General features: G+C 39.0%; 1 protein-coding gene across 2 annotated transcripts; it reads left to right on the top strand.

Annotated features, from left to right (window-relative positions):
- The first annotated feature begins 894 nt into the window (after positions 1–894).
- On the top strand, positions 895–23939 carry TAMM41 (TAM41 mitochondrial translocator assembly and maintenance homolog). Of its 2 annotated transcripts, XM_070933667.1 has the most exons (8): positions 895–1042; positions 1971–2150; positions 2691–2783; positions 9524–9674; positions 11855–12000; positions 14403–14568; positions 17474–17536; positions 23866–23939. In XM_070933667.1, the coding sequence occupies exons 1-8, from the start codon at positions 914–916 to the stop codon at positions 23937–23939; spliced, it is 1002 nt and encodes a 333-aa protein (XP_070789768.1). In that variant the 5' UTR covers positions 895–913. The 2 variants fall into 2 exon arrangements, with proteins under 2 accessions (XP_070789768.1, XP_070789769.1); XM_070933668.1 differs by lacking the exon at positions 17474–17536.
- Positions 23940–24446: the final 507 nt, after the last annotated feature.

Below are 24446 nucleotides of genomic sequence, written 5' to 3' on the forward strand. Positions count from 1 at the left end.
TCTATAATGCCTTAGTAAGACCACCACTAGAATACTGCATCCAGGTTTGGTCACCACACTATAAAAAAGATGTTGAAGACTCTAGAAAGACGGTAGAGAAAAGCAACCAAGGTGATTAGGGGACTGGAGGCTGAAACATACCATGAATGGTTGCAGGAACTGGGCAAGACTAATCTAGTGAAGAGAAGGACTAGGGGAGACATGACAGCAGTGTTCCAATATTTGAGGGGCTGCCAGAGAGGAGGAGGGTCAAGCTATTTTCCAAAGCACCAGACAAGGAATAATGGATGGAAACTGAACAAGGAGAGATTCAACTTGGAAATAAGGAGAAATTTTCTGACAGTGAGAACAATCAACCAATGGAACAGCTTGCCTCCAGAAGTTGTGGGAGCTTCATCACTGGAAGCTTTCAAGAAAAGACTAGACTGCCATCTGTCAGAAATGGTGTGTGGGGGGGGTGTTGGACTGGATGACCTACAAGGCCCCTCCAACTCTGTTGATCTGTTAAAAAAAGGAGAAAAGTTTAAATAACAGGAGGCGTTATACGAAGGCAACCCTGATACTAACGCAGCAGCGTTTTTCTGAATATAATTCATCGATTGCACAGAGGCTGCTGAATCCGTGTTTACATTTACACCCACTAAAGATGCACCCCGATGTATTGTTAATAGAGCGCGCGACCTCTATTTTCTTAAAGCCGAAAGAGCGATACCGCCTGAGGCGGAGGGGGGGCGCTGTGGTTTTAGGCAGCGTCCGTCATCTACCTATCGGTCGTTCCTCTCCCATCACCAACAACCTTTCCTCCGGAGCTACTGGCGAGGCGAGGCTTCCGCCCGGACTGTCCACGTGCTGCTTGGAAGAAGGCGCCGAGCACGAATTCCCGGGGGCGCCTCCTTGCTGCCCCTCCGCCCGCATGTCTTTGCCGACCTCGGCCGTGAAGTTCCGCAGGATCTTGGCTCACTTCCCTCAAGAGCTCAGCTTAGCCTTCGCTTATGGCTCCGGGGTCTTCCAACAAGCGGGGTCTTCTACCGCTGCAACGGAGGTGAGCCGGGGCGGGGATCTAAAGCAGGGGTCTCCAACCTTGGGAACTTTAAGCCTGGCGGACTTCAACTCCCAGAATTCCCCAGCCAGCTTTGCTAGTTGGGGAATTCTGGGAGTTGGAGTCCGCCAGGCTCAAGGTTGGGGACCCCTAGTCTAAAGCCCTTATGCCCATCCATCACCACTGATCTATTTTGCCCATCATGATAGACCTATTCGTTTCAAGCTCTTTATATACCCTTGGAAAGAGGAGGAGACCTGTTTCTTAAACATAAATTAGATAACGCTTGAATGAGTGCTAGAGTACTTCCTGAGAGATGGCCAATCCTGTGTTACGCAGGAGGTTGACTTAAATTGGGAAAGATTAAATTTGAGTTCTATTCCCAGCGAGCATGTTACAGGTTTTCTAACATTGAGCTTCCCGGCACATCATTTTTATTTTTTACTGATTTAGCCTACTCCTAGGTCTTGCCTAGTTACAAGGCTTCCAGTGATTGCTGCCTGGAACACCTGTCCACTGCATTAATCAGAAGTTTCCTCAGGTTTTTTTATATATATATATATACAATAGTCTTAGCCCATTGTAGCTGAAGATGGCAACTATTCATGATTTTCTAGATTTATGGAAGGAGTTACATATATAATGCATTGAATTGGGTTTCTTGTTCTAATCTTCCTCAAAGGGGAAAGGGAGTAAGGCTTAGGGTTCCTGCAAACTATTTTACTTGCTCTGTTAATCTGACAACCTAATGACAAACGTCTTTCCTGCCTCACACTGGAAAATAGCGATGTCCAAGTAACATTCTCCTTCATGTCTCACACACTTCTTTGGATAAGTTAAAAATGAGATGGGTGCTAAAGATCCCAATGCTAGCAGATGAATTGTGGATTTTGTCAACTAGAGAAGTCAGTGTTCTTCTTTTCCTTTGCAGAACAATATGCTGGATTTTGTATTTGCAGTTGATGATTCTACAACATGGCATGCAATGAACCTGTCAAAAAACCGGAGTCATTATTCCTGCCTAAAATATTTTGGAACCAGGTCAATATGCAACATCCAAAACTATGGAGCAGGGATTTACTACAATACATTGGTGCCTTGTAATGGTAGGGTAAGTCATGTTTACATCTTAAGAAAAATGCAAAATTATTTCTAATTTGTCTGATTTTTATCTTCTTTCTCCAGTTTGAAATGCTGTTAGAAGGCAATATATTCACTGAAAATTAAATTCATTGTACTTTAAAATTGATCAGTTTTTAGAGTTATTTTTTATTAATATTTTATTAATGAAATGTTTATTCTAATTAATCTTTTAATGAATGCATTCTTTTTTTAACCTACTGAGGGTTTCAAAACCCAGTCATAGGAACATAGCAACCTTCTTAGAAAGTTTTACAGAATGGGAAGAGAAAAAAAGAAACTGAGTTTGTAGGAGAATAAGAAGAAATTGCCAGCTTAGTCAAAAATTCCTGAGAAAAATTGTTCCTGCTATGTGTTGCTTTTCAGGAAAATGACCTGCAAAGTTAGATAAAAATCTGATTTTCTTAAAAAGGTCAGAATAATAAGACTTCTGGCATTTTTAGCTTTTAAGTGTTTGACTTAAACTTATCTCAAAATTACATTTGTCTGACTTAGCTTTCTTTTCTTCCAGGTTATAAAATATGGTGTCATAAGTACTGATGCTTTAATTGAAGATTTGCTGCGATGGAAGACACTCTATGTAGCTGGACGTCTACAAAAGCCGGTACTACTTCTGCTTATTTGTTTAAAATTACAAATGAATAAAATATGGTAGACTGTAATAATAGGGAAATTGACTGACAGTAATATGGTGAAAATAAGTGATGGCTGTGAGTCATAACAGTATTGTCTAGACCAGGGCTGTCATGCGCTGGCCATACCCACACCTGGTTTAGCGAAGGGGGGAAAAGTCCTGATATGTCACATGACGTCCGTCGTGACGCCGCGAGTTTGACACCCCTGGTCTAGGCTACTCACATTTTAAAGTATCTGATGTTTAAATTGCTATTACATTTGATCTAAAGGCCTTACATCAGGGTTGTCAAACTCCCGGCCTGCGAGCCAGATGCGTCATACGCTGCCTATGGCCATGCCTGGTTTAGCGAAAGAAAAAAGTCCCAATATGTCACGTGACTACGAGAGTTTGACATCCCTGCCTGCCCCTGATTTGTTTTTATTTAAAATGGAGGATTAACTTGTCCTCTGTTGTTTTGAAGAGATGGCTACACAATCCCATTTTGCATTTTTTTAAAAAAATTGATTTATATGCCGCCCTTCTCCAGAGACTCAGGGCGGCTTACAATGCATTAAGCAATAGCCTTCATACTTTTGTATATTTATACAAAGTCAGCTTATTGCCCCCACAATCTGGGTCCTCATTTTACCTACCTTAGAAAGGATGGACGGCTGAGTCAACCTTGAGCCTGGTGATTTGAACTTGCAGTAATTGAGGGCAGCAGATGTAAGTGGATGTTAATTAGTCTGCTGAGCCACCAGAGCTCTCTTGCCCCTCCCCCCAGCCCCCAGCCCCCAAAACTGCTTGTGAAAACCCTGCATTCATTAAGCATTCCTTAAAGGAGTCTGAAAATGTTGCAGGTTTGTTTCCAGACCAAATGGGGAGGGTGTATTGGCATGGTTTCAAAACAAGAGTGTTCAGTTCATGCCCATGGTTTTATTCTAAGTTCTTTGATAATTGAGCAAGTTACCCAGTGTGCTGGGGTGAGGGCTAAGCAACAGATGCATTTTGGAACTGGAGACAACACAGGTTTTTTTTTCAGAAGCACTGACCAGCTCCATTGCAATAGAAGGCAGGCTATTGTTATTTGCTTCATGCTAAGTCAAGGTAAACGGTATGAGACAATTGCAATATCTCTAACAACTGTATACCAACAATGCAATCCCTGACTCCAGAAGAAGCGTGTGATAGGGTGTTATGAATTGTTGATAGAAGTGTTATGTCTTCATACTTGCAATGGTTGTGCTAGAATATGTGGCTATAGCTCACTATACTGAAGTATATTCTATTTAAACATTTTATATATCTTATATAATGTTGATGATATAGATACAACAGAATTCAACTTAGGTGCCCATCAGAATAAAGGGGGTGGGGGGTGGGGAGACAAATTTGTTACTTATTCTGATTGGCCACAAGATGGAAGCAGTGTTAAGATTTAAGAAAAAGACAAAATAACCAATTTGGTTTAAGATACATTTAGTAATAATTTAATAGTAACATTGATATGGAGAGAGGCATCCATTTGGAGTTCAATCTTACTGTATTTTTCAGACTATAAAACGCACCTGACTATAAGATGCACCTAAATTTAGAAGAGAAAAACAACAACAAAAGTTTTTAGCCTCCCTTTTTTTGGGCCTTTTTTCATGCCTTTTCTAGTCTTTTTTTGGCCTGTTTCCGGGACTTTTTTGGCCCATTTTCAAGGCTTTTTGCACGAGCTGCACTGGCTCCCGGTGGTCTTCCAGGTGCGCTTCAAGGTTCTGGTTACCACCTTTAAAGCGCTCCATGGCTTAGGACCCGGGTACTTGCGGGACCGCCTACTACCACCAATAGCCTCCCACCGGCCGGTACGCTCCCATAGAGAGGGGCTCCTCTGGGTGCCGTCAGCCAAACAATGCCGACTGGCGGCCCCCAGGGGGAGAGCCTTCTCTGTGGGGGCACCTACTATCTGGAACGAGCTCCCCCCAGAGATACGGAGGATCCCGGATCTGCGCACCTTCCGCCGCGCCTTAAAGACCTTACTATTTCACCAGGCCGGCCTGGCCTAATTTTCCCCCTCTTTTATAAAAGATTTTTAAAATTTTAAATATCTTTTAGTATTTTATATATTCAATTTTAAATTGGTTTTAAAAGTTTGGGGTTTTAAATTTGTCGGGGCCAAAATTATTTAATTTGATTTTATTCTATTTTTTAAATTTTGTATTGTATGTGTTTTTATTGTTTGGCTGTGCACCGCCCTGAGTCCTTTGGGAGTAGGGCGGTATAGAAATCTAATAAAATGAAAATGAAATGAAATAACAAGTTTTATATAGAATTACTTTATTTTAACTATTTGAAACAGATGTACTAGAAGTAATGGTTGCCACATGGATAGTTAGGATTTTCCTTTTTTCCTTTTGGAAAAATAATGCAAATACTATGCGGGGTTTTTTTGAGGTTTTGTCAATTTTTTCATCACTTGAATGTTAAGGCCTTCCTATTGGTAGGGGCTTTTTAAAACATTATTTTCTGATTAACAACAGATACAGATTTATATGCTATGTAAAGACAAGTCCTTTGTGCGTATCTGACCCTGATTCTTAGCAACCACATAGCTAAGGAAGTCCCCAACCTGCGTTTTGATCTTCGGCAAGCTCTCTTTAGATTCCTCCATAGCAGCTTTTTAAATTTCATTCCATGGTTCATTGGTTCCCTATGTTCAGGATTTCAAAGCAATTCTTGATGTAATCATTGACAATAGTGGGTATATGCTGGAGATCATCTTGTGGAACTGGTTGGCTTTCATTTTCTGCATTAGCTTAACTTGGAACTTGCATATGAGGAGGTTGTAATTTGTTCCACAGTAGGCTCCTGACCTTGTCTTTGCTGTTATAGTTTATTTGGAGCAAAAGCTATAAACCCATATCTAAGAGGACTAATTCTTAAAGTAAAACTTCAGTTTGTACCAAAAGTTTATGATCTAACACCAGGCTGGACCTCAAGTTAATTTATCCCTCCAACTACACAAAGTGCATATTGAAGCACATCAAGCATGGATCTGTGGAATTCAGATTATGTTTCCTTTTAAAGGATTTTTAAGTGCATATAGCAAGCTTGAAAGTCTTAATTGCAGGTGGAATAAATGCAGCACTGGTTACTGTATATACATCAAATGAATAATTGCTATTATGTTTCTTTGGCCATTCTCCCTCATCTCTATAGTTGTCTAGAAAGCCTTTACCCACTGAATAACATGGACACTGATCTGCTGTTATCTGACTTTCTAATCTGATTTGGCTTTTGAAGATAAACAAAACTTTTGTCCTTTTAGTAATTTATGGTGAGATTTTCTTTTTAGTATCAGTAGTAAAACTTCTTCAGCTCACTGCTATAGACTATAAAATAACAATGTCACCCACATAAATTAATTCAGAATTGGATCAATATACCAATCTTGGAGGAAGTAAACTGGGTTTAGAAAGAGTTTGGACCAGTGAGTTTATATAGAATTTAAAATAACTGTCCAATCATTGTCAAATAGCCTTTAAAAATTGCATGTTAATTGGTTGTAGATAAATACCCTATAATTACATTATAGGGTATTTAATGAACCTTTAACTAAAGTACCTTTAGTTACTTTCATGGAATTGATAAATGTAAAAGAAGAGCCATCAATGGATACTTCCAGTTTCTCCCACAATCTGTCTCTGTCAACAAAGTCAGCAAAGAATGCCCCAGCAAGAGTTTTTTCAGACAGCTATAGGATTAAACTATAGTTTGATATGCCATAATGGTCTCCTGTTTCTCAGCCAGTACATTCTCCACATTCTTTCAGTCCTGTGGTTTCCTGCACAAGTGGTTTGAGTAGCTTTTACTGTTTCAGCCACACAGGTATAGGTAGCCTTCAACTTACAACCATTGTTTAGTGACTGTTTGAACTTACACTCTTTCAAGCATTGAAAGAGTGATTTATTACCATCTTTCACACGAATAGAATAGAATAGAATAGAATAGAATAGAATAGAATAGAATAGAACAGAATTCTTTATTGGCCAAGTGTGATTGGACACACAAGGAATTTGTCTTTAGTGCATACGCTCTCAGTGTACATAAAAAGACAAGATACACTTGTCAAGAATCACAAGGTACAACACCCAGTGACAGTCACATGGTACAATAAGCAATCAAATCATACTAGGAAACAATATCAATATAAATTGCAAGGATATAAGCATTATGATAATTGCAGAATCCCCTACGGTCGCATGAAACTTCGGGTTTTGGGCAAATGGCATATATTTATGCCAGGGTCAGGTGATCACCATTTGTAACCTTCCCATTTGTGAACTGATTAGTTAAAACACAATGCCTTTGCATTCTTCTCTTCATATTCCACTTTAGGCTTCCATTTCCCTCTTTGTTCTTGCAACAGTTTTAATATAAATGACTGTTCCTTGATGAACGTATCTTTTCTTTTATGTACACCGAGAGCGTATGCACCAAGGCAAATTCCTTGTGTGTCCAATCACACTTGGCCAATAAAGAATTCTATTCTGTTCTGTTCTGTTCTGTTCTGTTCTGTTCTGTTCTGTTCTGTTCTGTTCTGTTCTATTCCAATGAGGACATTTTCATTAAGGCACAAGTTCCTATTGAAAACACATCAAAGTTTGGCTTAAGATGAATATATTGGTTTAAAACAGGGGTCTCCAAACTTGGCAACTTTAAGCTTTGTGAACTTCAACTCCTAGAATTTTGCAACCAGCAGTTATTCATTGTTTCTTGTTTAGTTTTAAATGCTAATACAGAGCTCTGTAATTCATAGAGGTTCCAGATTTTTTTCTGGTACTCTTAGTGATTGTCAGAAATTGAACATGGGACTTTGTGTATGGTTTTTCTTTTTTTAATATGAATTCCTGGAGGTTTCCTTAGGTAATCTGTTGTGCTTTTTGCACTCTCCTTTGTAACCATAGAAATTAATAAACCAATAGCATCTTAGTTTAGAAATTGCAAATATTGTATTTGCATACATGTTCTGCTCCACCCTATCTTTCTTTCTTTCTTTCTAGCAGTATTTTGTTTTAAAAATACAGAAAGGGAATTTAATGGTACATGATTCTGGAGCTTCAAGGAACATTAAAGACCAAATGGGTAATATACACAATGGGTGAAAAAATACTTATAGGCTTTGTAAGAAGTACTAACCACCATACCTTTTAAATCTGTCTTTTAGGGCTATATTTTGGAGTAATTTTGAGAATAAATTGGATTTGACTATGTTTCAGAACAAAGGGTTTAATGACTCAGCTCCATTGCCTCTCTTTAACCTTTATTTTGGAGGTTGAAAAGTCATTCATATTGGATGTTTTTCCTCCAAAACTCATTCCAAAGGTGTGGTTGTTTAGTTAGGAGAACACTGGCCACAGTTAAAGTTATAAACAAATAAAAATATGAAACCAATCATTCAAGCTTTTTCAAATACGGGCATATTCAGAAATTAAGCTAAACAGTATGAGACATTTGGTGTGTCTACATTTATTCTCTTTAAATGCAATTGTAGTCCAAGGCAAGTTCAAGGTCAGAGTGCTACCTTTCTTTATTCCCCCCCCCCCTTAATGCAGTCCAGTGAATTTGCTTTCCTAGCAAGTAACACAGTTGTTCTCCATAACAGTTAATTTACGGTTTGGTCACTTGATTATTCAACGGGCTGTGTAATTTAGTCGTTGGAGACAGTTGGCAAAGCAGCTGGGTTCCACTGTAGTCCAAGATTGTTCTCTCAGCCTCTCGCAGTTCCACACGATGGTACTGATTCCCCCCTCCCCTCTTGGGGAGGGGAATGCTTGTTTGCAAAATTAGGCTTTCAAAAACAGGCTGGAGAGCAAATTGAAAACATGTGTTCTAGGAGCCTCTCCCAGGACCAGTTTACCTTTAACAACTCAGATGGTTCAAATTTTATGTAACTAACAAAAACCACACTTCAGATGCAGGGAGAGATAATGGAAAAATAATGATATTGGATGCCCCACAGGTTCATTTTGAGTCTCCAGGGTTGCATTTAGACAGAGAAAGAGAGAGAGGTGTGTGTGTGTGTATCTTCAGTTGTAAGGTTCTGGATACAATCATGGGTCTGTCATGGAATTAGTGATGTATGTGTGCTTTCTGCATGTTTGCAAAACTGAGCTCTCATCATAAAATACTGTTTTATTCAGTCAAGTTCCAGCTGTCTCCTTCACTCATCTTGTGGATTTTTTTTTTTCATTTGAGCAAATGGTGACCGCGTTAGAGACAATGCTTGTTCTTGCAACATCAGATCTAGTAAGAGAAGTCTTCTTCAATGAACACACATAGCAAGATTATACACATTTTTTTTTTCTGTTTGAAGCTGCCTTTGAAGATGTGTGTTAAAACAGAAATGGCAAAGTCCTTTGATTGGGAAAAAAAGCTTTGAAAAACATAAGTTGGAGTGTGGGGTCTTATGCTGCTGTAGATTTTTCTATATAATTTCATAAAGTCTTGACATTTCCTTGGTTTCAAAGGCCATTATCATTGTGGCTGTGTTTCATAGATCTTTTGTTCACCTTTTAATTAAGCTAGGGAAAGCATTTTGCTTTCAGGATGAGGGCCTGATTTTTGTTTGCTTCAATTTCTGAAGATATCCCTTAAACAATCTTTAGAGGATTGTTCTAATGAAATGGCTTGTTGATTATTTCCCCTCTTATTTGATGACCAAATTTTCCAACTAATTACAGGTGAAAATTCTGGCTCAGAATGAGAATGTTAAGCTGCAAGAGGCTCTGACCAGTAATTTGAAGAGTGCTGTCATGGCAGCCTTTCTCATGTTGCCTGAAAGTTTCTCTGAAGAAGATCTTTATATGAAGATTGCTGGATTGTCATATTGTGGTGAGTATAGCTTTTAAATAGTTTAATAATTGAATTTTAAAAATGAGATAGTAACTCTTAATGAAAGATGTGCACCAACTTTACTGAGCATAATAGATGGCTCAGCATATTTGACAAACTATTAGGAAGAAGTGGTCTGGATCTTGCATAGGTACATCTTAAATTATTTTCAGTTTTATTCACTCAGCTGGATACCCCTTTGACATTTTTGCTTGCATTTGCTCTAAGTTTTTCCCTTTCTATGTATTAACATATTACTATATCTTTCTTTCATCCTCCTTTTTTCCAGCGTTCTTTAATATGCATATTTTCCTTCTTTCATAGACGTCTTTGCACCATCATCCTTTTCCATATTTCCCATTAATGTAACTCCTCACACTTCAGCAATATTCTGTAACATAATTCTTTTTATTCTGTTCCAAGCAGTTTCCACATCTTTTTTGCTGTCCAGTTTCCATTCATTCCACTCTGAAAATGGAAGACTCATCCTTTTCCTTGTTGCAAGCATTGTACTTTTATGAGAATCAAAGAATGGAAACTAAATTGAGAGAGATCCACAGACTTGAAATGAGGATTTTCCTGATGTGAGAGCTTTTAAGTAGTAGAATGGCCTGCCTCCTAAATTTGTAGTTTCTCAGGAAAAATTAAACAGTTTTTGTCCAAGAAGCTATGAGGATTTTTGCACTGGTCAAGGTTTGGATAAAGGATAGATGACCTTTAAGATCCCGTCCAATGTCAAGGTGATAATTTAAGAACTGACCAGCTGATGCAATGAAGGGAATGAGTCAGCAGGGTCTTTGGATGTTATCACTTTAAGAATCTGTGTAATAAGAGGAGGCCCTGCTAAAGTGTTCGTTGGTTCGTCGTGTTTCTTCCCTGTTGTAATTGCTCTTTGTTTAGATACTGCTTGTAGCACTTGTATGTATAATATTCCTATATTCCTATTGTAGATAAAAACCACTATTTGATACAAACCACTGTTGGCTCTACTTGCTCCTGGGTTGATAAACGTGATAGACCTGTGCACACTTTGATACTATGATTCTTACATTTTCCTATTCTTTCTTGTCTATTTTTCCTCCAAGATCCATTACCAAATAAGATGGTATCCCACATTCAAAATGCCCTTTTAGCCTCTACTGCTTCTCTCAGTTTATATTTTTATAAATTATCAGGTTGTTTGTACTTTTAGATTCTTTGTTTTAACATATGTACTGTATTTTTCCAACTAATAGACACATTTCCCCCCCCCCCCAAAAATGGGTGGAAATGTCTGTGCGTCTTATAGAGTGAATGTTGTGGTGGGGGGAGGGGAGTTGGTTTGGTGCCGATCAGCTGTTTTAGGCGGTGGGGATTGCTGCCGCGGTGAACGGGGGGCAGTGGCAAATGGGTGGTGGTGAATGGATGGGGCAGCGGCGAACAGCCCATGGCAGCGATCCCTGCCACCTAGAACAGCTGGTCAGTGGGATTCCAGGAGGCAAATTCAATCACCAATCAGCTGCTTGGCAGCAAAGGCACTAGCATTTGCCAGCGGTGGCAGCTCAGCTCAGTTGACCAGTGGTGGGTGTAACGGAGCGGAGCCCTGACGAGCCACGTGCTGGGGCTGTGATAACATGCTGAAGCTGACCAAACTGTTTGCTGTTTGCTGCAAGGACGCTAGCCATAAGAATATCAGATGGATGCTAGGAGGCAGAGGCAGATTTTTTCCCCTTGTTTCGTCCTTGAAAGCTAATGTGTGTCTTATAGTTCAGAGCATCTTATAGTCCAAAAAATACGGTATATTTACAAATGGACATATACTTAAATCATATATTCAAAACAGATGTTTATCACAACTGTTTTATTCTTAGACCTCCAAATATTCTCACTTATGCATTTATGTAACTTAACAGACTAATTTTTCTCCATCACATTTATTCAGAATGTTGCACAATTTTCCTCAAACTCATCACTGATTCTTTCATTATCCTGAGCATGGCTGGCTCAGGAATTCTGGGAGTTGAAGTCCATAAGTCATAAAGGAGCCATAGTTCCCCACCCCTGCTTTAGTGTAATAATTACTAAGATAAGACTAAGTCTCAGTTTGCAGCTAGTATTAAAAATCTTATTAATTGTAAGGCAAACTACGTTTCTATAAACAGGTTGCCTATATAAATATTGATAATCTGATTTTGCTTTAGGCGATTTCAGAATGCTCATTGGAGAAGATAAATCAAAGGTTATGAATATAGTGAAACCAAACATGATACATTTTCAGAAGCTCTATAGCCACATTTTGCAAGATAGCCCTCAAGTGATATACAAGCATCAGCTGGGCAAGTTAGAGGTAAGCAGGTCAATGTTGCAAGCTTTTTAAAAAAATGTAAACTATTTTGAATAGCGTGATATGTTAAATAACAAGCTATCCATAGCCTGGCATATCGAGGTGGCTTGATTACTTAAGAAATCTGGAAAGGTAAGTCATTTTCTTACTTTAGAAATGTAATTCTGTCAATCTAAATCTGGTTGTATTCAAGAGAGTCAGTTTGGTGTCATGGTTAAAGGCACTAAGCTGGAAAAGGGAGACCAGGAATTCTAGCAGGAGATTTGGGGGCAATCGTTCTGCCTCAGCCTTAGGGAAAAAACTGGCAAAACACTTCCAAAAACTGTGTGCAGTTGTCCAGATAGTTGATAGAAGTCAAGCTGACTCTGGACATACACACAGAAACATGTATTAAAAAATGCCATTTTGTTACATTCTGCTTTATATTGGGTGCATGAATCCTGGTTTAATTTACAGTAGTTTTCAGAAAAAATGATTAATCCATACAAGCAGTGAGGATAATGTAATTTGGTAAAGATTTATAACAAATTATCCAAAGACTAAACAAACCAAGTTTCAATTTTTCAAAATTTAACTTTCCAGATAAATCATGTTTTATGAATTCATTGGCTTTGCTCAGATTATTGGACCAATCTCATTTGGAAACAGAGTGGTGTTATTGCCGTAAATGACAACTGCATGATGATATTTAGCAACAATTTCAACTTGATGATCTGTTGTAGATTATAAATGATAGAAAATGGGATATAATTATTAGCTCAAAATTGAAAAAAAAAAAAAAACTCTGCCGGAATTAAACTAGTCTTTGAAGATCTGTTTATAAACTGACCAAGGCTGTCTGATTAAGATTTAAGATTTTCCTTTGTTTACAGTCTCTTCATTTATCCTGTCATGTCATATATCTTTTTCTCTGCCTACTCAGAGGCTTTAGGTTTTAGATAACCATGTAGGTGGATGACCTCTGAAAAGATTGGGGTGATGCACCCATCCTGGCCCTTTTCTCAACAGCTTTCAGTACCATCAACCATGGTATGCTTCTGGATCATCTGAGGTGATTAGAAATGGGGGGCACTGTTTTGAAGTGGTTCTCCTTCTTCCATGGCTCTTACCAGGAAATGTTGGTGGGAAAGAAAGATCCAGCCCTGGGGTGCTCCAGTCTGTCTCCTCTCCAAGTTAAGATCTACATGAAGCCATTGGATGGAGTCATTTAGTGGCATTAGGTCCAGTATGATATTGTTACATGTCTGATTCCATGACACGCAAGTGATGCTGCTCATTGCCTGGAGGCTAGAAGAGTCTGGAAGGGCAGAAACCAGATAGAGTGAAGCACATTCCATGTCCCTTTCCTTAAAAGTTGTCACCCAGTACTACTCATCCCACCTAACCCTTTTGAATAGTCTTCCATCTGAAATTCAAGTCTCCCTATTCTTTTAGCCTTTTGGAAGGCCACGAAGACCTGGCTGTTCCTCCAAGCATATCACTAGAATGGGGTTGAGCCAGTAATATGGGTGATTCTAGCAGTGAGAATTTCATATGTACGGAAATGGAAAGACTGACACATTCCCACAATGGTGGGAATGGCGAAGTTAATGGATTTGGCAGAGATGATGGCAAAACTGACTGCTTTGATTAAAGAAAAGACTTTGCCTAGGCTTGTATCTATTTTGGAAACCACTTTTGGACTTTTTGCTTGAAAGTGAAAGAGATGAAATTTTAACTCTGGGATTTGATGGAACTGTTTATGATTATAGAAGTACCATTTATTATCGCTAATGTTAGAGCAATTTTATTATTTTCTGCTAGTATCTATACTGAAGAAAGTCAGAAGTTACCCTTTTCTATATTTTTCTTCTCTTTTCTTTTTCTGCAAATCCATTTTGTTTCTTCCCTTACCCACTTTTTCCTTTTTTTTTGTTTTCTTATATTTTATCTTTTGTTAAAATTTTAAAAGTCTTAATAAAAAAATAATTGGGTGATTTTGATGCCTTGGTGGGGAGAGTAGGAAGTGTTTTTATGTTTTTACCAGTTGCAGCCTAGATTCATTGACTGAGATAGGTAACCATATAAGTTCTTTAAATAAGTAAATTTCTGAATGCAAACAACCCAAGTCCAGTCTTGTATTTAAAACATTTGCAGGTGGCAGTGAAAATCAAAATGCAAATACAATTTTGAGTCAAATCAGTCTGCTCTACTCATATTCATTAATACTTTCCCTTCTGCATCAACCGGTTTCTGTGCCCTTTTATGGGGTGAATGGACCATGAAGGAAAGTCAGTGCTCCAGTGTACATAACCTGCATGAGCTGGCAACTTGGTTTCAGATGGGGCTGCTAATTTTCTTTGTTGTTGTTGTTGTTGTTGTTGTTAAAGGAAAACCAGCTGTGTTTGCTCCTTTTTTATCTTTAGATAGATAAAAGTCCAGAAGGTCAGTTTGCACAACTGATGGCTTTACCGAGCACCCTGCAGCAAAAAATAACTTCTCTCAAGGATTCTCCAGGGAAGAACAGAGATGTGGAAGAAATTTTATTACAAGTCGCCCATGATCCTGACTGTAGATTTGTGGTACACCAAGGTAGGTTTTAATGATAATTCATTTGCAGAAGTGAATGTTTTAGAATCAGTCTTATAGTTTCAGAATCCATAGTATTTAAGTATATGTGGCTGGAAATGGGCAGTGGTATCAAAGCTGATGATGTAATTGATACTTTTTGTGTCAGCCCATTTTAGAATCTATAAAGACTAATTCAAAATGCTATGTTCTTATGCCAAAGCTTTAGTCATGCCTAACAAGCTTCTCTCCGTACATTTATCCTACAATTTCTACTTCCGGATTCCCTCTTTCAGGTTATTTGGCTCACAAACCACTTACCATAGAACATGCAGAACTATCACTGGGTGTGTCCCATTCATTAGTTGCACCATTCATTGGGTCTTAGCCAATAGCCATCTGAATAAACTATAGCTCCTCAGGCAGAACTTGTGGACTGAACCTGGGAGCTGGTTGTATCCAATGAAGTACTTAGAAATTCCAGCTTTGCATCTGGGAGTTATGAAGATACTGAATGATCTCACTTGGTCTATTAAATTGCACAAAATGATTACCATGTTAATGTTATTCTGATAAGTCTAAATCAGGGCTGTCAAACTCGTGGCCCGCGGGCCAGCTGTGTCATGTGCTGCCATGCCCACACCGGGTTTAGCGAAGGAGGAAAGTCCCGACATGTGACACTACCATGACGACATGAGTTTGACACCCCTGGTCTAAATACACCACTGTGCATAAAAGTACACGCATCCTTATTTTTGGCACCATGTTGATTTCTTTAGAAACCTGAGTTTGGTAACTCTTTTACTGTTAAAAAACAATCCCTATTTCGGATGATTTGGCTCAAAAGCAAATTGCCATATATTATGAAGAACTATCATTGGATGTGTCCCATTCACTGTTCATTGTGTCTTAGTCAATAAACTATAGCTTCTCAGGACTGAATTTGAGGCTGACCTTGGGATTTAGTTATGTCCAGTGACGGACTTAGAAATTCCAGCTCTCAGCCTAAATTTCCCACTATCTTAAATGCTACAACCATGATGTTTCCAAAGTAGGATATTATACAACACAGCCATAGTTGTCAGGAAACTTACTCTGGAAAGGTCACCAGCATACCATCTAGTCTGGTTATATTAAATGGGTTTCAATTAATATAAAGCAGAGAGATGGACAGTTTGCTTGGAAAAGTTTAATCAACTGTCTGCCTCTTTTCTCTCTTGACTAATTAGATTAATTAAACTATAATTAGTTTCAGCTGAAGGGGATTTCTGGGTGGGTCCTGCAGGTAATTGCTGCCAGTAATGGTCCCCAGTTTCCCTGACTGAGACATAATACCTTAAGGAATATTTACTTGATCCTGATGACTATCACAGCATTCATCCAGTCACACATGCTTCCTTTGGGAGCAAAGCATTCAGATTAAAGTGTTCGAAGATTCTCAATCACCCAGGACATGTTTTTCCCAAAGGTGCTTTTTCTAAAATGCAACTGGACTTTCTTTTTTTTCTTTGAAAACATTTTGTTTCAGTTCAGAACTGAAGTGAAACGTTTTCAAAGAAAAAAAATCCAAGAAAGTCCATTTGCCTTTTGGAAAAAGCTCCTTTGTATCAGTTTCAGGGTTCTTAAATGAACTTTCATGGACCCTTTTCTGAATGGGACTTAGTACCAAACTTATTGCAGTGCTACCCTGATTTTTCTGCCTTTCTGGGTAACTTTGGTGTAATGTCCACTGTCATTTATTAGATTGCCTCTAATATTGGAATTGGGAGGTGTTGTAGTTTGGAATTCTAAAATAGAACAGTAAATACATTCAGGGATTAAGCACAGCATACTCAGAATAGAGAAGCTAGTCAAACCAAGCTGCAGTGGTACAGATGTGTGATTTGAACCAGCATTCAAGGAAGGTAAAGACAAAGACCACCAACAGCCCTTCACTGTCTCAGTGGATGGCATTTTATATTATTTCAAGCCTAGCTGGTATGTATGACTCTTGCTTAGAATGCAGAGCTCCTTGGGAATAATAGTAGCTCCTGAGTAGACCACTGTTCCCACAAGGTTCTTCCCCGCAGCCTTGTCCTTTCATGTTTTTCTGCCTTTTATTATGCTATCTACTGCAGGTGCTGTTGTGGGCTTGGGTGGTTAGATGAGCGAATCTTGTTTGGAGTCAAAGGAAACAGGCCCAGGCCTGCAGGTTGTTAGTTCTTCTCTAATCCTGTACCTGCAGGAGCTTGGCTGTTTGGATTTAGTGGTTTTCACTGCCACTTTTGGCTCTACTTCTTTTTCTGACAATGAGCTACTTGAGGGGGCCATCACAAGACCCTCCCAGGTGAGAACAATTTTAGCTGGTAAAGGGCAATGAATTCGTATTAAGGAAAGTGAGGCATACTGATGTTTTTATGAGGCAACTTGACCAGAGCTATCAGACATGAGCTATAACAATCCCAAAGACGACTAGATGATCAAAGAGAGTTTTCTCTATTTCTTTGCTGCTATATAGTGTTTTTAACCACATATTACTGTAGGATCTCTTAGGGAGGAACATGTTTTGTAATACTTCAACTTAATAACAAGATACGGTTAATAACTTCATCAGAAACAGCAAATAGCCATGATTGGCTGCAGGGAAAACTTGAATTTTATTTGTGAAGATCACTTCATTACACAGAACAAAAAATTTGAATGTTCATGCATTATATTATATAATATATATTAAAAACATTGGAGTAAATGTTTCTCCCCAACAAAATAAAAATATATAGTATTTGGTGGGATAATCACCTGGTTATTCTGCCAAGTGTGCTTTAATGTGTTTCTGGAATAATATTTAATGTTTAAACCCCCTTTTTAAAAATAACCTCAAGAATAACATCTGACTCTGTTTATTTTCTCCTTCTTTCCATGCCTCCTCCTCCTCCTTCCCCCTCCCCAGGTATTTCAAGAATTGTGGGATTGTCCAGCCTAATTCAGAGTGCTAAAACTACCCTAACAGCTGGTAAGAACTTGTGTGCAGTATTTTTCGAGCCAAATCTTGTATTCAAACATACAAAAGTGTTTTTGCAAAATGAAAATGAAAAATGAATTTAAAAAATTAACAATAGAGACCATTGATTTAAATTGTTTAAGATGCTAATACTGTGGCTAAGTTGCTTTCTGCACCTTCCAGACCTAACTACCGTGTTTTCTCGAAAATAAGACCGGGTCTTATTTTCTTTTAACCTTGAAAATAAGCACTTGGGCTTGGTTTCGGGGAGGTCTTTTTTTTTTTTTTTGAAGTGCAGGAGGCGGTGAGTGCCCCTTAATTACGCCCTGCGGATCAGCTGAGCCAGCGAGGGCCAGGACCTGCCTCTTGTTCTTTCTCTGAGGGCGTCTGGAGATGTTTTCGGCGCACTTTTGCCAGCCCCAGCCGTGCCTGCGGCACCAGGCAACCTTACAACCAAGGGCTCCTCTCTCCTGCAGCTAACTTTGTCGCTCTGGAGCAGGCGGCAACCACGGTTTGCGCTCTGCCAGACCTGGAGTTTGGGTGTTGCTCAGGCTGCTGCTACAATGAGACAGAAGGTCCTGCGGCATGTCGGAATCGGCTCTCCCCACCTGCCTCTACTTGGCTTCTGGGCCTGCTGGGCCTGTTGCTGCTGGCCTCGTGGGGCCTCATCATCATTACTCTCCTGGGTGCCCTGCTCTCAGCAATCTGGCTGGGCTGCTCCTGCCTGGAATGGGGCAACTTGGCAAAGATCTCCAGAGCACCTCCCCCGCTGCCTGGCTGCCAGGGCCCCCTTCGCCAGTGGTCACACTGCCCTGAGAGACCTCCGTGGCGGCCCTACAGTGGGGCGGGGCAGATCACCTCTTCCTTCTTTGCACCGCAAAACCCATTACTGAGAGATGCTGCACACTGCTTCTGGGCAGGGGAGGCTCAGTCCGCTTATCCAGTTGCCCTCTGCCATTTCTCATCAAATGTCTGAGAGAGAGAAAGAGAAATGGCAGACAGGATACCCTTTCAAACAGCATTGCCTGCAGTTCTCATTACTCCCCTCCGCTGTTTCTCTTTCTCTCTCACTCACACACAGACATTTGATGAGAAATGGCAGAGGGCAACCGGGTAAGGGGACTGAGGCTCCCATGCCTTCAACTCGGTGCCTGTTTAGGATGATGTTTTCAGTGTCATATTTTTGTTGGGATAAGATATTTTTATTTCCTCACTGTGTAGGACAATTTCCATGTAGGACAATTTCCATGTGTTCTACTATCACCCTTAATTATATCAACAAAGAAAGGAAGCATATAAACCTGAAGGTGCTGTGCTTTTTTATTGCTCTGTCTTCCTGGTTTATGAATATTATGAAACCTTTTTTGTCAAGTTTCTAATAGTCTGCAGTGCTTTCTGAGACAAACTGATCTCAGTTGAGATAATTCTTCCCATGTCTGCCACTTCAGCCAGTTGCTAGAACCTGCATAATGGAGCTTTAGCCCTGTGGTCAAAACTTGTTAATTGGTAGGAATCCCTGTATAACCTGACTCTGGATAGTTAACTCATTCTGATTTACTGATAAGTTGAATGGCCTCTCTGCATCAGTGCAATGACTGTAGCAGTGCAGCAGATGTTTTAAGATATAAGCCCAATTAAGTTTGACTGTTGTGTGGGTGTTTTTCATATATTTTGCTGTGAACAGAGATACCGGTTTAACCACTTAACCATCCTTCTCTTGTTACAGCTGTAATTCTTCTAATGAGGCTTTGAACTAGCACAGACCTGCATGACTATTATTTTTCATGCTACATTATCCACCCATCTCCTACACCCCTTTTCCTCTTTCCCACACAGACTTTATTCAGATTTTAATGGCAGCAGGCTTGAGGCAGTATCTTCAGGCCAGACATTACGTTAGTAATTTGCCTTTCACCTCTCTAGTCTCACCCGCTACCATCATCTCAGCAGGATTCTGAATGTGGTTGGTAATTAGATCCTGCTAGGCTGTAAATGTTAAATGTTGCTGGGCTGCCATGTAGCAGTTACCTCTTTCAGTCAAATACCTGGATCTATAACACCTGAGTGGAAGTACAGATAAAATGATCCTTGCTAAGTTCTGCAGTGCATCCAGGGTTTATTATGTAACTGGCAGGTTCTGCTTCCAAACATTGGTAAAGAATATAAAGGGCTTCAACCATCTAACAGGATTTATTTTCATTTTACACAGCCCATGTGGTATAAAACTAGCATGACACCCCCCCCTTTTTTTTTTGGCTTACTTTTGGAGGCCCTATTTAGCTCTTAAAGAAAAAGAAAGCCCATATGTTTTCTAAAATCTGTGGCAAGACTTTGGGTCTGGTTTGTATTAGAAATGGCACCATCCATTGATTTATTTTTCTTCTTGGTCTTATGGCATATAAGGCTCTGAAATGCTTGCAATTTAGATGCTTCATAAAAAGAGAGAATACATTTGGCAACCTTATGTGAAGTAATATAAGCTTTCTTATATTTGCAGTAATGATGTTGTGTCAGGTATAGCTTTTTGTGAAAAACATACATTCCTATGTATCTTGAGTATGAGTGTGAGACCAAGGAGTTAGAAGGAGGAGGAATGGACAGATTTGCATTTGTAAATACACACACACACACACACACAAGTTGTACATACACACACACACACACACACACACACACACACTATATGTATATGTGTATAGATAGATGGAGGGAGGGAGGGGGAGAGAGAGAATGAGAATGGGAATGAGAATGAATAATTTCCTCTCTGATACTGGTGCTATATTCGGGATAACAACAGAAACAATCTTATCCAGATTTTTTATTGTATTAAATTTGTTTGCTGCTGGATCACATTTCTTTTCATTTGCTTAGTGTCACTCTTGTACATCTGGTCTGTGACCTCTCCCAGCCTATTCATGCATAAGGCAAAGGATGTTTCTAGATGAGGCAATACCAGATGGCCTTCAGTCCTACCTGAAATGGAAACTTTCCATAAGATATATTTGGCGCTGACCAAATGCATATCAATAGCTGCATCAACATCAGGAAAAAAACTACCTGCAATCCTGTTGCACTTCATTAACTGAAAAGACGGATTATTTGAAATTTCTAAAAGGTGCCTCTGATGGGCTCTATTTCCTTGAGGGGATTCCTGAAGAGTTTATAACATTTGCTTAGAAATATACTGGTTGAACAGGCAGGGTTAGATCCTAAAACAACATTGGTATCTAACAGCACGCAGGTCAGAGGCTTCCAGACACTGCAAAATCTCTCAACATCTAAATCTGTAATGTATGCCCCATCTGGATGAAGGAAAGCTTAGACACCTAGAGAGGTTGTGTAGTCTTGCATGGCTCATCTGTCCTTGGACAGATAATTTTTGAGAAAACATACACAGGAAGATACTCTACCACCTTTTTAAAGAATGCCATCAGAATCCAGGAACCTTAAGATGTATAAACTATATTAGGCTAGTGAGATTCTAGACTCTTTCTAGCACAATAACAGGGATTTTGTCTGCAGCTTTGTACATGTATGGTTGTCACATTTCTAAATCCATTTTTAGTAGTACAACATACACAGTGATAGCCATAGGGAGAAAAATTCACTAGCTTGGAGCTAAACACTACAACAGGGTCTTAATGAAATATTATACTTGCTTAGAATGTAAGTCAGCTAGTTATATCTTCTTCCATAATGTTCTATTCCATTTTTGCCTTTTTTTCCAACATTGCCCCCTTAAAACATGCAGTGACTTTCAATTTGTTCTATTTCTCAATAGCATCTAAAAGGGCACATGTTCCCTATTTGAGGGTTATGTAGACAATTATGTAGACAAAGTGGCTTTTGGTGTGTGGAGCTTCTAGTTTTAGGACTTTATCATCTTTAGTGTTGGATGAGGTTGTACTATCCCAGATAGACCTGGTACACAATTTAGGGGTTCTGCTTGATGAACAGTTGACAGTCATGGCTAGGAGAGCCTTTGTGCAACTTTGTTTTGTGCGCCAGTTGTGCCCTTTCCTGAATTGAGAGTCTCTGTGCTCAGTCACTGAAGCCCTGGTGATCTCACACTTGAACTACAATGCACTCTACTTGGAGCTACCATTGAAGAGTATCTGGAAGTTTCAGCTGATATAGAACCCAGCTGCGTGGGCATTTCTTGGGGTCACTAGGGTGTCCCATGTTACACCGCTGTTCTACGAACTGCATTGGCTGCCAGTTTGCTTTTGAGTCTAATTCAAGATGTTGTTTATCACCTTTAAAGCTATTCATGGCATGAGTCCAGGCTGCCTGAGGAACCATTTTACCTCAATGCTGGCTAAAGGGGCATGCTGTGTACCTTGTCTTCCAAAAAATTTTGGCTGGCAGGGTCCAGAAGAGTCATGTCTGTCATAGCGCCCACACAAGAGTGCATCCACTCTTTCGACCTTCCAAAAGGGCTTGAGGACTTGGTTGTGCCAACTGGCCTGGGCCCCAACGTGGTGTGGCATTTTGGAAGTGACTAATGGATTAGATAACACCCGACCTTCTCCCCTTGCAGACTTTGCTTCCTCCCTCTCCTCTTGGTCAATTTTATTTTATCTGGCGAGATGGATGACATCTAAGTTTAATAATGTAAAAATACTGCAATTCCTAATATTGGAACTTCATCAGAAGTGCTAGCCATTACTGCTTCTTTGATATGCATTCAGTTAGAGATAGTATTGTGAGGAAGGTATCAAAATTAAGGCACCTGCAATAGTAACAATCAAGGTCAGCAGAGAAAGAAAGCGTTTCTAATGGAAAAGACAGAAATTTTGTTATTTTTTTTTTTAAAAAATTGATTTATATGCCGCCCTTCTCCGGAGACTCAGGGCGGCTTACAGTGCGTTAAGCAATAGCCTTCATACTTTTGTATATTTATACAAAGTCAGCTTATTGCCCCCACAAACTGGGTCCTCAATTTACCTACCTTAGAAAGGATGGAAGGCTGAGTCAACCTTGAGCCTGGTGAGATTCGAACTTACAGTAATTGCAGACAGCTGGTGTTAATCACAATGCTATCAGTCTGCTGAGCCACCAGGCCCTATTGTTGTTGCCTTAGTAAAGTGGTCCCCAGATGGTCAAAGACTGAAATGTATTGTAGATCTCAGATGTGCTTAGAACATTAGTTATTCAAGTTAAAATGGAGGGCCTGGACAAAAGTGAATAGAAATGCAAATAAGTGATGTTATATTTAAGGATCAAATCTTATTCATGTCCTTAGAGACATCCCTCCTGGGATATGAACAGGATTTGCTTTCCATAGTGCTTTAGGCCTATGCTTGATATCCATTTTAATAAATACTACTTTGCTTTATTTTGAGTGAACAAAATATTCTGTATTACATGAATATAGCAAGCATTAACGGCACATAATAAATGAAGCAACTGCTGTTTGTAAGGTTATATGGAAGTGAAAAATAGAAATCGGACTGCTATATTAGACTTAGATGTACCTTCAAAGGATGGGGGCCTGGTTTCATTTACATGGTGTGAGAATAGCAATACATTTAGGAAGTGATGATATGCAAAACTAAGAAGGAACTATTTTGTCAATTCTGTGTACATATGCTATATAATTACATAGTAACACACAAAGGCTGACTAAAATCTTGAAGATTTGCCTTCTCCTTCTCTGGAGTCTGGATTCACGAGAGACAGTAGGGTAAGATTGAGAAACTAACCTTTTCAGAAATGTATTGGGGACTTCTTTAATAGATAAATGGACCAGTGAGTCTTGTCAAATAGGCTAAAGAGTTAACCATGAAACGGTAGTGTGATTTACCAGGTAATAAAAAAAAAACCTCCTGGTCCTGGGTAATTGACTAAAATTATTCTTTGGCTTTCGAAGGTATAAATTAACAGAGAGCAAGAATCAAGAGTGATCATGGAAAAGGAAAGCAGTTTATTTAGTGTCACATAAAATTCCTTAATATGTTTTAATACTAGTAATACAAACAATGAAAAGTTGTTATCAAATTAATTACAATCATTTATAATAATTTGTAACAGTAATTAAACCAGGAAAGCAACTTCGTGAATAATAATGTATCTTAAATTAAGAATCTCTTAATTTATATTTGAATAGTAAAAGAAAAGAGTCCTAGCAGTTTTGAATGGAAAAAAGTGTTTCATATCTTTGTGTAACTGCTTTAATCAATTATCACAATAAATTCTCTAATGAATTTATGCTGCAGTGTCCTATGTTAGCAACTCAGCAGCTGATAGGTTACATGGCTAAGTTTATGAATATAGGGTGTTGAATTCTATCTCATTTAAATTTTATATCGATTACTTACATAATATTTCTTAATTTAAAGGGATGAAAAAGTCATTGATCTACAGCATGAAGAAGATGTACAAAATGTCAAAGGGATGGTTCAGAAAATCATGACATCTATGAAGTTAAAGTTTTGAAAAATCTGATCTTCTCATGAATAAATGGTATTCTAGTTTATTTTTTGCATCACTTTGGAAGACAAAGCATCTTGTTCAGTTTGGAGAAACTTTGTTGTATTATTTATTTTCAGACAACTTTTCAGAGAAGATAACAGATTAAGGTGAAATCTGTTTTTTACCTGCTTTCTTTACCTGTTTTCTTTGAAGACTATTTGGAATGATTTTCCCCTATGCTTGTTAGCATTTTTCTAACTTTTCCACAGTCGGCTAACTTTACACGTGTTATACATGTAATATCTTCGAAACGTCCCTGTTTCCTAAGCTTTATATTTTTGAGGTATTTTTTAAATCACATTTGGGTTAAGAGTTCTGTTACCCTTCTGTTTTTGCATCATTCACTTTACAAAGAACTTATAATGGTCTTGTCCTATATCTTAAGAAACACTGAATAGCAATGGGTTAAATTCTTTTGCTTGTGGCACACCTACTGTGCAGAGCTACA

This window comes from Pituophis catenifer, unplaced genomic scaffold (assembly GCF_029215685.1).
Source record: "Pituophis catenifer annectens isolate HBS135680 unplaced genomic scaffold, rPitCat1.0.hap2 SCAF_2, whole genome shotgun sequence".
Lineage (NCBI taxonomy): Eukaryota > Metazoa > Chordata > Lepidosauria > Squamata > Colubridae > Pituophis > Pituophis catenifer.

What these genes read in the sequence shown, in the direction of transcription:
- TAMM41 (XM_070933667.1), top strand. Translation starts at nt 914, where the DNA reads ATGTCTTTGCCGACCTCGGCCGTGAAGTTCCGCAGGATCTTGGCTCAC. An exon ending in CTTCTACCGCTGCAACGGAG is followed by an intron (nt 1,043 to 1,970) that starts GTGAGCCGGGGC and finishes TTTCCTTTGCAG; the next exon opens with AACAATATGCTGGATTTTGT. An exon ending in TGCTGGATTGTCATATTGTG is followed by an intron (nt 9,675 to 11,854) that starts GTGAGTATAGCT and finishes ATTTTGCTTTAG; the next exon opens with GCGATTTCAGAATGCTCATT.